Source organism: Plectropomus leopardus, chromosome 14 (genome assembly GCF_026936395.1).
Source record: "Plectropomus leopardus strain MGB_pleo_1.0 chromosome 14, ASM2693639v1, whole genome shotgun sequence".
Classification (NCBI taxonomy): domain Eukaryota; kingdom Metazoa; phylum Chordata; class Actinopteri; order Perciformes; family Serranidae; genus Plectropomus; species Plectropomus leopardus.
The window spans coordinates 21,960,437-21,975,063 of record NC_142189.1 but is presented as its reverse complement, the minus strand read 5'-3'; the positions used below and the strand labels follow the sequence as shown (position 1 = coordinate 21,975,063).

At 40.1% G+C, this 14,627-nt stretch overlaps 2 protein-coding genes across 3 annotated transcripts; both read left to right on the top strand.

Annotated features, from left to right (window-relative positions):
• The first annotated feature begins 73 nt into the window (after nucleotides 1-73).
• On the top strand, nucleotides 74-5,692 carry LOC121953726 (KH domain-containing, RNA-binding, signal transduction-associated protein 1). Of its 2 annotated transcripts, XR_006106526.2 has the most exons (11): nucleotides 74-401; nucleotides 936-1,063; nucleotides 1,588-1,704; nucleotides 1,790-1,936; nucleotides 2,087-2,211; nucleotides 2,564-2,825; nucleotides 2,970-3,046; nucleotides 3,144-3,205; nucleotides 3,326-3,500; nucleotides 5,244-5,305; nucleotides 5,389-5,692. XR_006106526.2 is itself a non-coding variant. In XM_042500935.2 (9 exons), exons 1-9 carry the CDS (start codon nucleotides 260-262, stop codon nucleotides 3,433-3,435), a joined length of 1,170 nt encoding a protein of 389 aa, XP_042356869.1. In that variant the 5' UTR covers nucleotides 74-259; the 3' UTR covers nucleotides 3,436-4,316. The 2 variants fall into 2 exon arrangements, 1 of the variants encoding a protein (XP_042356869.1); XM_042500935.2 differs by lacking the exons at nucleotides 5,244-5,305; nucleotides 5,389-5,692 and having other exon boundaries at nucleotides 3,326-4,316.
• A 1,471-nt stretch (nucleotides 5,693-7,163) lies between these two features.
• On the top strand, nucleotides 7,164-14,412 carry tmem39b (transmembrane protein 39B). The gene is made up of 9 exons (XM_042500687.2): nucleotides 7,164-7,348; nucleotides 8,574-8,786; nucleotides 8,949-9,168; nucleotides 9,745-9,828; nucleotides 10,577-10,731; nucleotides 11,767-12,100; nucleotides 13,479-13,666; nucleotides 13,760-13,880; nucleotides 14,032-14,412. Exons 2-9 carry the CDS (start codon nucleotides 8,656-8,658, stop codon nucleotides 14,263-14,265), a joined length of 1,467 nt encoding a protein of 488 aa, XP_042356621.1. The 5' UTR covers nucleotides 7,164-7,348; nucleotides 8,574-8,655; the 3' UTR covers nucleotides 14,266-14,412.
• The last annotated feature ends 215 nt before the right edge of the window (nucleotides 14,413-14,627 follow it).

Genomic DNA, 14,627 nt, shown 5'->3' with positions numbered 1-14,627 from the left:
AGTGTAACGTTGGTGCGCTCCTGGTGCGCTCCGGTGTGACGTCACTGTCTCCTCCTGCGTTACTTCCTCCCTCCACATTGAAATGCAGCTGCGCCATTCCTCCTTTGTCCAGTGAAGAGAGCGCGGCGGCCTGCATCGCAAAGACACCGGCGAGCTTTGCATTTCGACCATTTATTGCACCACAGTCGTCTTTTCTTTTAAGGTGATACTAACGAACGGAGCCAGGCTTTGTTCGTTAACCCTGTCCTGCCAGAGCGTGATGAGTAATTTTGAGTCCGCCATAGAGCCAACCCCGCAGAAGAAAACCAAAATGGAAGACACTAAATACCTGCCGGAGCTCCTCGCTGAAAAAGACAGCCTGGATTCATCGTTCACGCACGCCATGAAACTCATTTCTGCAGGTAATGGGATTTTTTTCGTCTTTGTTTTTATTATTATTATTGTTGTACTGAGGCTAGCAGACGAGCTAATGTTAGCAGGGCGCGAGGCCTAGTTTCTTTTCATCAGCGGGCGTAACAGGCCTGAACAATGGTGAAATGTGCACGTGGTTTTGTAAGCGATGTGGGTCAAATCCTCACGGTTGAAAATGTATCAGGTTTTGTTTAATACACAGTAAGTCGACATATGGGGTGCATGAATATGTGGGTTTTTTTAGTAATCTCTGTTCAATCACGTTTATACCGTTTATCACTTACGTAACACAAAGATGCTTTTAACGATCAAAGTGTGCTGCAGAAGATTTTAAGGATGTATTCAGCTAAAGTTAACAGAACATAAATGAGCTTATAGTAGACTGATTTTCAGGCTGCTGCGAGATCATCGCTGATGTGGCCGTTTATTGTGCCGAAAACACATGAGGGTGTATCCTAATTGGTCATCGCATCCATGCTTACCCCATGCCTAACACCCAAAACATATTTATTTTTCGCCTGCAGAAATTGAGAGGATTCAGAAAGGTGAAACCAAGAAAGAGCCAGAGAAGGAAACCTATCTGGACCTGTTTGCTACCAGAAATCATAAACTAAAAGAGCGGGTGCTCATTCCTACCAAGCAGTACCCAAGGGTAAGTGTTTCCTGATTTCCTTTCTAATTTAGGGCTGGATTTCCCTGGCCAGAAGGTCATCTGAGGATGCTTCAGGTAGTGATTAGCTCCTCTGAATTAACTTATCCAATTACTTATGTTTTTTAATTCAATCTGGGGCTAAATATATATAATAGGGGTACAAACACAATGTACTCAAGCGTCTGGCGACGTCAGACTAATCCGGTCTGATTGAAGCACCCTCTCTTCCTCTGGCGGCTTTGCTGTCCCAGAATTGGGCAAGTCATGCGCTCAGTGCCCTACTAAGCTTGTTTCTGCATGAATAGTTTTGCAGTAGTCTAAGCATGCAGCTTGTAAAAAAAAAAAAGGCGTCTACTGTGGTGCAGAGAAGGGTGGTTTTTGTGCTGAATATGACTGCCATAACCGGATTTTATGTGGGAACATGCTACGCCACCTGCCATAGTTACCTGTGACGTGCTGCCTTTTGATAACTAAGTTAAGAAAAATTATACAATGCTGCAATTCTGCTAAAACATTTCCTACAGGTCAACTTTGTTGGTAAGCTTTTGGGACCTCAGGGCAGCACAATCAAGAGACTCCAGGAAGAGACCGGCGCCAAGATCTCGGTTCTGGGTAAAGGCTCCATGAGGGACAAGAATAAGGTATGTGTAGAAAATTTCCTTGCTGCACTGTTGAAAGGCGGATGTCTGGTATTCTTTCTGATGTTTGCATTTAAATATTCATCAGGAGGAAGAGCTGAGGAAGGGTGGTGAGGCCAAATATGCTCACCTGGCCATGGAACTGCATGTGTTCATTGAGGTGATGGCGCCCATACCAGAGGCCTACATGCGCATGGCTCATGCCATGGAGGAGGTCAAGAAGTTCCTTATCCCGGTATGTGCAAAGAGAACCTCTTATCATATCGCAGTTACAGAAACATTAGTGTACTTCTTAATGTTTGCACCCCAGATATTTAGGCTACTCGTGCCCTGGCTGCACCAGGGGAATATCATGCATAATTGACTGTTTTTGTCTTGTCTGTAGGAACCTGGTGAGCACGACCCATACATGGATCCTCACTTCCTGAATGGATCCCAGGATGGCTCAGGCAGGGGGCGAGGTGGTCACATGGGAAGAGGCAGAGGTGGACCACCTGGTGCTGGACCAAGGTAGGATCCTGATTCATAACTTTTTACACATTGTAGCTTCATCTGGCACCACTCTGTGTAGTCCTGTTATGTGCAACCACACGTACCTGCTCAATGGAAACATATTGTAAAATGTGCACTCGACGCACACATTTGGTCTCTTATTATGGTGGTCATTGGCTGTTAATGGGAGGGGGGGTAAATGCAAATTGGGTGTAAATCTGCTCAGGGTTACTAACATTTCATGAATGAGACCAGTTGTCTTTTTATGCAGTGTTTATTGTGTTCCCTCTGTAGCCTCTTGTTTATTTGGTTTTCTATGTGGTGCTTTCTATGGTCTCTCACATTTTACAATCCGGCTTACTTTCCACAGGGGCCGTGGGATGCCACGTGGGGGCCCTCGAGGTGCAATGCGCGGTGGCGGTCCACGCGGAGGATTAGGACGGGGAAATGGTCCAAGAGGTGCACCATCTGGTAGGGGTGGACTATCTTCTGCTCCTAACAGGGGTGGCTCAGCGGCCCGCTCCAGACCCCCTGCAGCTGGGGCTCCCAGGATGCTCCCTGCTTCAGGCATGTCCCACCAGCAGGGTCCTAATTCAGGAACGCAGCCCAAAGCTGATGGATATGAGGACTACGTAAGTTGCATAAGTCTTTGTCTTTGTTTGTTTGTTGTTGTTTTTTTTTTTTACATTAATTGCCTGTACTGAAATCAGGGTGCAGTGTGGGTTCCTTTTGTGTCTCACTTGACGTTGTCTAACTGTTCATTTGTATCTTTCTAGCCTCCATACGATGAATCGTATGCAGAGCCCTCCTATGAAGGATACGACAGTTACTACAACCAACAAGCTGCCCCAGGGTATGTTGAAACTAAGTCTGGTGACTTTCTGCCCCATTTAATCGTGACTAAATGTGAACTTGAGAACACTAAATTAACACTTTTATTCCGCACACAGGGATACTGAATATTACGATTACGGACACGGAGAGGCCCAGGACTCGGCATATGAGCCTTACGGTAAGATAAGTTGGTTTTCTGTTTTTGTCTTTCTGCGTTGCACACAAACCCACTAGTATCTGCCTCCCTCAGGCAGTTAACTGATATTTTGTTCCCTCTTTTTTTTTTTGTCTTTTGTAGGTCAGGATGACTGGGACAACTCATGGTCCAACTCTGGGGGTGGAGGCAAAGCCCCACCAGCCAGGAATTCAAAGGGATCGTATAGAGAGCATCCTTATGGAAGATACTGAACGGCCACTGGTAGAGAGTTGCTATGGCAACTGTCACAGATTGTAACTCCCTGAACTTTTCAAAAGTAATTTCCCTCTTGTTTGTTCCCTTTTTTTATGGTTTATTTTTATTTTTGTTTTTTAAACTCAGTAGAGCAGTTTTGTTGGATGTATCATAGAGTGCCAGGGGAGAAACATGGAGAAGGTTTTTCATTGTTTACCTGTTTCCATTTAATGTTTGTTTCAGTTGCGTAGTTGGCAGGTCCTAGTGACAAAAACTCAACAAAAGGAACAGGAGTAACATTTTAGTGCTATTTGATGGTTATTATTTAAGTTAATTGTCCATGAACAAAATGTGATTGTGGCGATAAATTTCCCAAGTAGGCTGCATTTTAAAAGTCCTTCATGACTGGACAAAAATTATTCATATTGTGACCTCACTATAACTAGAATAGATTAGTCACCAACTCAAATACAACCGTTTTGATTAAAAACAAAAGTCTTATCGTATGTTTGTTTATACTACAATACAAATCTAGTCTTGTGTTAAGTTATAGTCTCCTAAAAGCAATTGAAATCCTTTTTGAGAAAGAAAAATGCTTCTATCTATACTATACAATTGGTATGTAATGATCTGTCGGATTATTACTTGGAAAATCAACACTGATCGACTAATTCTTGTAAAGCTTGAAGGATTAACAATCCTTACTGTGTGTGAGGAAAGCTGCAGCCAACTCAATATTTTGTACATAATCTTAGGACAACTGTGTATGCTTTAAGCCGTGCCGTCTCCAAAATGCATAATGCTTGTGTACCTTTGGCTAAATAGGATACTAAATATATCCCAAAATGTTTTTCTGCAGTGCGTGTTTCAATAAAGTTTCTAGTTTCTTTTTAATCAATCTAAACATGGTATTTTGCCTTTGTTGTACCAAAGGAATGCCTTCAGTTTGTGAAAGTGGTCCTCAGTGGTCTCTCCACAACGCTGAAAAAGCTGTATGTATCCATGTCAGCCTGACAAAAAATACAAAAGCAGTGTTTGGACAATGAGCTTTATCTAAATGACACTTGTTATGTCACCTTCCAAAAAAAAAAAAATAAAGCTCATCATTCCTTGAGGTAATGTGCTGCCAAATACATGTTTGATTTGAGAATGATATAGTGCTTGAACATGTATTGTCATTAACCTTTAGTTAGTGTATCTATTCAAGCTCTCAAGAGAGCAGTGTATCTTCAGCCACTTGAAATAACTGAATTTCAACAGTTTCAAATCAAGCTTGCAGGGATCTTACTTGACTTTGATGCAAAGTCATGCTGGCTGGTTTTTATAAAAGAAAAAAATCGCAGAGGAGAGGATTCTAAAAGCCTAAAGATCGCCACAAGAAGGTAAAACTAACCCCAACACTCATTTATTAGATTTTTGTTTTCTTTTCTGTGCAAAACATCAAGTAATGCAAGTCATCCAAAACATATCAAAAACATTGAAGTACAAAATTATGCTATCTGTAGTTATTTCCGAGCAAAATAAGCCGTACAAAACAATCAGAAATGGTTGTGATGCAACTCTTGCTCAAATAAAACCAAATAATGGGCCATTCATTTCACTCAATACTTACCAATTTCCATCTTGATAATTTCTGTAGAATGTAGATGAATGAAAATTAGTATTTGTACTCTAAGCGATAAAATATCCCATTGGTGGACAAAAACCCTTCAGCTTGAGTTGCATGATATTTTTGTAGTATAAAGTTAGTTTTGCATGTGTGTTATTCACTGTGTGCATTTGGACATTTGTGTGTCCAAGATCTCACTTCTGTTTCTCCTCCTAGGTTGTCAGAGAACTGTGTAGGTGCAGTTGGCACATTGAACTCCTGCTCACCAGGCTTTTATGGTCAGTTGAAAAGATACTGCATATAAGTTTAAGCCTTAAATTTTGCTGTTAAGTCACTAAAATATTGTCTCTGTCTTTAACAGGTCCATTGAAAGTCCCTGGAAAGAGCAGAGGCCTTGCAGTGTCTCTGAGACTCACTGCCTCTTTGTTCTCCGAGTGTTTTTCCTGTTTTTTTTTTAAGAAAAAGTGTAGAGGGAGCGTTCTCTATCACTGCTCAGAAAATGCTCTGCTCGTCTGAAATATTGTTACAGCAATGAGAGAACTTTTACAATTGATCGTGTGGAATTTTTTTATTCAATGTCCAGATTTAGAGTATTTTTACACAAGATGTTTTAAGTGCATTTTTATGAAGAAAAAAAACAAATAAAAGTTTGTTTTTTAAATGTGTATAGTGCTTTTCTGTCCTAATGTGTGTGGGATGGTTGTCTGTATTGCTGTCCGAAAAGGAGAAATTAAAATATGCAGTCTTGCTATTTAGATTTTTTTTAATTAAACATTGTGCAGGAGAGGTTGGAAGCAGAAAGTCATAACCTCTTAAATAGTAACCATACATAAAGAAAAAAAACATACATACATATATATATATATATATATATATATATATATATATATATATATATATATAAACACACAGGGATCTGGGGCCTTTGGTGAAGCACTCAGATCTGTGTCTTTATATTGGAAAAAATATTACTGAGATATGTGCATATATATGTATTTTCACATTCACAAAATCTGAGATTCCATGTTATCTCTTATAAGTTGTATCTCTTGAGGATACTGTAAAATGTTTAGGACCTACAATATGGATCAACTAGCTCCCAGGTCAGTTGTTTCAGTAGTAAATAAATAATGCTATTTGTATTTAGATAAGCTTAGAACTAATATTAGGTTATGCAAAGTTTAAGCAAAATTTGTTGTTAGTTCTTTTTTTCTAATTATTCATAGTTATTACTTTTCCTATCAGTATGTGACTTGTGAAAGAGTAATGACTCAATGACAAATTAAAAATTGTATTCAGTTCAAGTTTCCTTGCAATATGTATCTGTTAATTTTTATTGCTGTTATTTGTGTTGTTTTTCTGTAAATGAACTTTTTCTGTGCTATGAAAGAAATCAAATTGTGAGCAAACATCTGTAAATAGTAACACATATATGAATAAGACATTTTCCAGAATCAGTGCGCATCAAACAAACGAAGAAGTGTATATTCAGCTGAAACAGCCCCAAAGAAACATGAACACATACAGTTATGCCTACAGCAATCATGCCTAAAGTCCAGCCCAGGGGCCAACTGTGGCCCTCAGCCTGATTTTGAATGGCCCTTGGATTGTCTTTAAAAATACACTATATAATTAACACAATATTGGTTAATAAAGCAAGATCACTGTTTTTTTTTCACACACCTCACAATGGCAGGACCAACATACAGATTGCATGCATGCATCAGGTAGGAATTATGCAGGAGTAAATGTTGCGTTTTCATGAACAGACAGTACACAAGCAGCAGAAAACAATTACTTAACGCCAGATATTAAGGTAGCAGACATGACCGCAGCAAAGAAGCATACAGCCTAAGCGAGGGCCACATTTTCAGCATCAATGGAGAGTTAAAAGCCTACCTTTTCACTTAAAGGTGAACAGTTGCGTTTTGTCTTTTAATGGGATTCTTTTATAATAACCCAAAAAGTGCAATAAGTAGCTGGCCCCCACCTATTTTCACATTATCTACTCTGGCCCCCATTCAAAAAAAGATGTGACACCCCTGGCTTACAGTCCCATTAAACACAATGCTGTCCCGTCCTTGTTGCGGCTGTGTGAAAATAGGCGGAATGTCCCTTTAAAGGACTCTCCTCCCACAGCTCGCGAACATATCCGCGCCCCCATCTATCAGCGGCCAGTTTCACATCAACAATGACTGTCTCCGCTGATTTCAACGGAAAACACGCCAGTATTTCAATACATATTCTGAAAATTTATTGCATTTAACTCGTTATTTATGCAGCGGAGCAGCGTGTAACGCTGACAACACCGACTGCTTGTGGTAAGCTCACATTTTCTTGTCTAGCCTGTTTGGTAGGTTGTTAGGAAGCTAGCTAGCTAGTCAGAGATACTGTTAGCCTAGGCCTCAATCTTTGTATTTAATCAAGCATGGTCTTGGCGGACAGATCCGAGTCCGTCGCTCATTGTACAGGTCCACGTTGTTGTCGCCTCCTGCCTCACAACTCGACCGGAAACGGGCCCACATTAAACATTTTAACTCGGGAAGATAGCATGTTATGTTGCTATTTAGCTAGCTTGTAGTGTCAGCTTCCGCAAAATTTGCACCATATTAAAGATGCTATGCAGCTAGTGCAAACTTGCTGTGTGATGTGTATTTATGAGGGAGATTTTGCAGATTGCATTGGCTTTGACTGGCCATTAAATCTTTAGCTTGCAAGTCTGAATTTATGTTGTTATGATTATGCAACTTCTTATTTATTGTCAGCTCTGTGATTAATACAGTCACTGACCAACTTAATTAATAACTGACTGATGCTGCATTAGTCAGTTCTATCCTACGTGATACATATCACAGACTGATTTAGATAATTTATACTAGTGATATTTACAATGCTTGATTGGGAACTACTTTTGCAAAATTACAGGGGTTCAGGGGCCAATAACAGCAGCCCCTTACATGTTAATGGGATTTTAGGACATTTTCAGGATTTTAGGATGTTTCTTTGATTTCAGGATGTTACTACGATTTACCACAGATAACCTGGTCACCTGGCAAACATGCAACTTTTAGTTAGTTTGTCAACTTTGTTTTATTTTGTATTTGTATTACATCCAAGTTATTAATATGTAATTACTGTAGAACATTTCGAGGATTTTATTACGATTCCAGGATTTTAGGACATTTCGAGGATCATAGGAAGTTAGGGGCTTAGCTAGGACCTCTGTCAGGGGGTGCAGGGATCCTCCACCAGCACTTTTTTAAATAAATAGGCTCCATTTTGATGCTGTTTAATTCACTCTGGCTCCTTAAGTACACTTATAGTACAAAAACAATTTCCAGTGTGAATCACTTTATTTTTATTGTGAACTAGAAAATCTTTGGGGAGCCAGTTTTGGTCCATGGGCCAAAAGTTGTTGAGTATCACAAATTTACAGCCATTTGCTAACAGACATTATTAAGTATTTGTTGGATATTCTAGATCAACAGGTTACTGTGATTGAGATCATTCTAGATCTCACTCACAGTAACCTGCACTCTTTCCTAGTTGTTAACAGGTACGAGCATAAGGAGAGAAATCATAAGACCAGGCACACAGCTGGGAGAAGTGAGCCGTGGGTGTGTCTGCAATGGCTGGTGGAAGGAGAGGGGCGAACCGTACCACGTACTGCAGACCTCCACTCAGCAGTGAACCAGGCTCGGTCAGCAATGGCAACCACTCGACCAGCTCCCCGGTGACAGGGGTGCGATCTCGTACAAGGTAAACACTGTTTAACAAACACTATGAGAGTTAAGATGTCAACATTGAAGTCAGAGTCTGGTGGGATTTTCCCTCACCTGGGCTGCAGGAATGCACCTCATCATGAAGGTGTCTTACCCCAGTTTGTCCACATTACAACAGAATGACTCTGTTTGTCTGCAGGAATGGTTCGGGGACATGCATGTCCAGCCCCCCGCTGGCTGCACAGACAGTGGTTCCTCTGAAGCACTGTAAGATCCCCGAGTTATCTGTGGATCGTAATGTGCTGTTTGAACTCCACCTTTTCTTCTGCCACCTCATCGCCCTCTTTGTCCATTATGTAAACATCTACAAGACTGTGTGGTGGTACCCTCCATCACACCCTCCCTCACACACATCACTGGTGAGTCCTCAGCTGTCAGCTAGTGACTGATGATCATGTTAATTATGGTTATCTGCAGGGCTGGGTATCAGTGATTGATACTTTTAGGGAATCGACTTAAATAACTCAGTACCAAGCAGAATCAAAATATCTCCAGTCAAACAATACCTGCATTCGATCTCAGACCATCCCGACTGCCTGCCGGATCAGCAAACTTTCTGTTGCTGCCGTCTCTCGAGCCGCTCTCCTCCCAGTGAGTGGTCACTTCAACATCTACCCGGTGTAGCACAATCAAACACAACACCAGCGGCTAACATCCAACACCAAGTCCTTAAATTGTCCCAACAAACTCACTCCAAAACTGAACCGATTTGACTCTGTCTCATTTTTTTAAAACGATACCCTGCCTTAGTTATTTGGTATTATTTTCAGCAGTCGTTTTGTCTTTTAGAGTGTTGGCTGCCATAGATCACTGTTTCTTTATTGTTTTTATCTTTACTTGCTGACAGCCTGAATTTCTCTTTAGGGCTGTATTTATTTATTTTTACAAGTAATGTAAGTGGGAACAATAATACTAATCATTGTTATTATTTACAGAATTTTCACCTCATTGATTATAACATGCTGGTGTTTACAATCATCATACTGGCAAGGAGGTTAATTGCAGCAATTGTTAAAGAGGTAAGATTGTTTTTTTTGGCATCTGCCTTTTGTGTTTCTATTTTTCAATAAAAATAGCAGATATTCTGTATTTAATGCAAGAAAGGATGGGATGATATACTCAAAACATTTTGATCCTGGTGGATTTCAGTTAATTTGATTATCAGTAATATCTTTATCCTGGTGAATATCAGCGATGGTAGAACAAACTCACACAATGTTGCTATTTTTTAAAATGTATTTATTATTTATTTATGCAGGAAAAGCTGATTTATGATAACATTATTTAAGGTCGTTTATTCTTATTTAGAACGTGTTAACTTAAAACAGATGTGTGTCCTGTTCTATGTATGATGCAATCAGAATATTGTTTCAAAACAAAATGTAAGGGAAAGTGATTCCAGGATGTTTAAGTGCCATTTTAAGAGTTTTAAGCATATTTTGATGATTTTGGGGGATAATATAATGATTGTCAATTGCTATTATTTTGACCAATCAAATGTTCACATTGTCCCATGCCTAGATGCAAGGCACCAAAGAAAAAATACTTAAACTGCTGCAGATACTGGACTTAAGAAAATGGATCGTGCTCTTTTTAAGCCTCAGACTCATCTTTGCTCTCAGAGATCGTCAAGGAAACACACTGTACTGTGTCCACTGTTCTGTTTCTCTCTTACGTCTTTGATTGTGTTTATGTGTTGAATGAAGGTGTAATGGCAGAACTTTATCAACACATTTTACTGTTTTATCTGTCTCCTCTCCCCTTCAGGCATCACAGAGTGGGAAACTATCCTTCCCTCATTCGATCTTCTTGGTGATGGCTCGGTTTGCTGTGCTAACGCTGACGGGCTGGAGTCTGTGCCGCTCCCTCATTTACCTCTTCAGAACATATTCTGTCCTCAGCCTGCTCTTCCTCTGCTACCCGTAAGTACGCACAGGGAGAAAAAGCAGAGGGGCCGTCTCAGTCTCCTCAGCTGATTCTTTTAGTAACAGTGATGCTATAGTCTGTACTTGAAATGTCTAATTAACACTCACACAGTCAAGTTAGAGTCCACTTAGAAGATATTTTTTCCATGTTGCTCACACACATTGTTGAAGTTCCAATGATTTTATTTCGTGTTTTGTGTTCCCCAGCTTCATTTGTTTTGGTTACTGCTGGTGTGTTTGCATTCATATTTTCTCTTATCACTAGATACAGCTGGATATCAAATGTGTTTGAAAATAGTTTTTGCTGAAACAAACCGTTGGTGAAAAAGCTGTATATGTGGGCGGCAAAAAGTTTGTACTTGCGTAAAAATTAATCTGAACTGAGATCTGACTGCTGAAAGTGATCTGGTGTTTGTTGACTTCATTCGAGATACTTACTTATCAAATATTAATAACCCAAGAAAGGTTGAAACGTACTCCTCGTTTCCTGTAAGCTCTTATAGTCTGTGATGTTTAGATGTGGTAAATGGACCGTTATAGTGCTTTTCTAGTCTTCTGGCCGCTCTAAATGCTTTTACACTACTTGTCACGTTCATCTGAGGTTACCATACAGGGTGCTGCCTGCTTTACAACAGCTGAATACTCACACACAATTTGGGGCTCAGTATCTTGACCAAGGATACTTAAACATGTAGACTTGAGGAGCCAAGGATCAAACCATCGATCTTCCGATTAGTGAACAGACCACTCTACCTCCTGAGTCACAGCAGCCCTGATATGGTGTCTGCATTTGCAGACACTTTCGACGTGAGTGGCGGCAGTATATCAGTATATCAAACCGTTGACAGGCAGTGACGTGCAGAAGATGGTCAAGTTTAACTTTAATCAAAATAAGCATTACATTGTCATGAAGTTGTATTCTTTAGATTTTTGAGTCAGTTTCTAACTGATGAGAAACTTGGAGCCACATCAGGCAGATTGCAGGGTTTTTTTGTTGTAAAAGTGAATCGAAATGGATTATGTTTTCTGCAGATTCGGGATGTATATTCCGTTCTTTCGACTGAGCTGTGACTTCCGGCGAGCTGGCCCACTCTCCCCCATCGCCAGCATCGGCTCCAAGGAGGTGGGCAGCGTGAGCCGTGGCCGGGACTACTTTACAGTGTTGAAGGAGACGTGGAAGCAACACACAAGCCAGCTGTACGGTGTCCAGGCCATGCCGACGCACGCCTGCTGCCTCTCCCCGGATCTCATCCGCAAGGAGGTGGAGTATCTGAAGATGGACTTCAACTGGAGGATGAAGGAGGTGCTGGTCAGCTCGATGCTCAGTGCTTACTATGTGGCCTTTGTACCTGTCTGGTTTGTTAAGGTAAGGAAGTTTCCTAAAGGAGCTCTATGCGATATTCAGAGCATTAATATAGCAGAAACCATATTATTTCTGGTACGATAACCATCTAAAAAAATATGACTGTTTCACAGTACTGCCATATATGTGTTATAGAAGTTTTTCTTTTTGTTGAACAAACACTTTATTATAATTGAAACTTGAAATAATATTTTTTAATGGAAGTATGTATTAAAAGTCTGAAAGACAGTTGAGGAGGAAAGCAGATGTTTGTGTGTACAGGCAAGATTCTCCATCTGGTTGCTTTTTTCCCCCAATACCACAGATAAGCAAATGTACTTGATTTGATAACCATCAATTTTCATACCATGGTTTTGCAGAGTGCTGCAGGGGTGCAACAGCATTCCTCCACTTGATTTTTGATTATTGCAGAAAATCTCTGTGGCAAGTAGAAGTTTATGATACTTACATGTTCTGTTCAGTTCGATAATCAGCAAGAGAATGTTCACCACTTTTATGGTTTTTGAAGCTTTAATGTAATTGCCAGAGGCATAAAGCTAACATTAGTTTATAAATAAAGTACTCTTGGGTTGCATGACTTTCACTGTCACCACTACAACAGGCCATAAAGCCATGTTTTGTGTGAGGACACTCTAGTCTTATTTATCCGCTTACTAGTAACTGCCTTTTCGAGATGCATAAAAGCTTTAAATTCACAGGTAGAGTTGCAGCGGTAAATCGTTTTCCAGGTATACTATGATATGAAAATTGATGGTAATCAAACTGTGCTCATTTGCTAATCTACAGTATCGGAAAAAATAAAACAATGGGACAGAGAATCTCTCCTTTTTTCTTTTTTTTTTTTTTAGTTCTTTTCAAAATGGAAGCTTTTTACACATACCATCATTCAAAAGTATGGTTCCAAGATTCAATCATAGTAATTAAACTTTTGTTTAACTAAAATCACTCATGTTGTCATAACTAATAATAATAACAATAATAATAATAATAATAATGTGATACTGCAATATTTTCTGAGACAGTTATCTAACTGTGAAAGTCTCATACCATTGCAACTCTTACTGAGGAGTAGGAAGACGTATTTCCTGTCACAGAACAAAATGTAAAAGTCTCTTAAGCTTGTGTAAAACACAGACGTTATTTCAGGCATCGAAACAAAAACATCCAAAAACCCTGTTAACTTTTGAAACGAGGGAACCGGGAGATAATATACCAATTTCATGGTTTCAGGGCTCATTCCTACACTACTGTATGCCGCTGTATACCGATGCTTTGAATATCATATAGACCTCCTTTTCTTGTAACTTTTAAAACACATAACTTCAGAGTAATATGCTTTAATAATGCTTTTAATTTTTCCGCCTGTGTTTTTTCCATTCAGAGCACACAGTACGTGGACAAGCGCTGGTCTTGTGAGCTGTTCATCCTGGTGTCAGTCAGTACGTCAGTCATCCTCATGAGGCACTTGTTGCCGCCTCGGTACTGTGACCTGCTTCATAAAGCTGCAGCTCATCTGGGCTGCTGGCAGAAAGTCGACCCCTCGCTCTGCTCTAACGTTCTTCAGCACATGTATGTACTGCTCATAGTTTATTATGCGGCGTTACATCAATTTAGACTCATTCGACTCTGATCCTAATTTTCTCTGCTGTCTCTTTTGCACAGATGGACAGAAGAGTACATGTGGCCACAGGGAGTCCTGGTTAAACATAATAAGAACGTCTACAAAGCCATGGGTCACTACAACGTTGCGGTTCCATCAGACGTTTCACATTATCGCTTCTATGTGAGTATTCTCAAATGAACTGGTCCTGAAGAACAATACCAGTTGCCAGTAATTTCCTGTACGCCGTGTTTTGCGGTATCTCAAAACAGCTGCCACTTCCACACACTTTATCTGATGACTGACTGCATCCTGACTCTTTTCTCCCCCCTAGTTCTTCTTCAACAAGCCTTTACGAATATTGAACATACTCATCATCCTGGAAGGCGCCATGATATTCTACCAGCTCTACTCGTTGATATGTTCAGAAAAGTGGCATCAGACGATATCACTGGCTCTGATTCTCTTCAGCAACTACTACGCTTTCTTCAAGCTCCTCAGAGACAGAATAGTCCTAGGAAAGGCATACTCGTACTCAAACAGCTCATCAGACCAGAAAGTCAGTTAGACTTGAGTTTTACTATTGGGCCACATTCACTTTGGAACAACACAAACATGCCTAAGAGCTCTGTATTTTTTCTACAAACTGCATTTTGTGTCACGTTTTTGTTCTGATCTGCCATAATAAAAATAAATATTTTTGTATTACTTTAAAGGTTTGCATTTGTTTTATTTGACTAAAATGTGTGTGTTTCCATCCTGACCACAAGAGGCCTCCGTGGTTTAAACGTGAAATAAATAAATGATCAGTAGATAGGTGTCAGGTGCACTACTTGACTTGTCATTGCTGAGAACTTTGTTTTTAATGTTGCACAATTGCTGAATTACAACATTAAATGTTTTTTTTTTCAGTTATTTAGCATTGCAAGC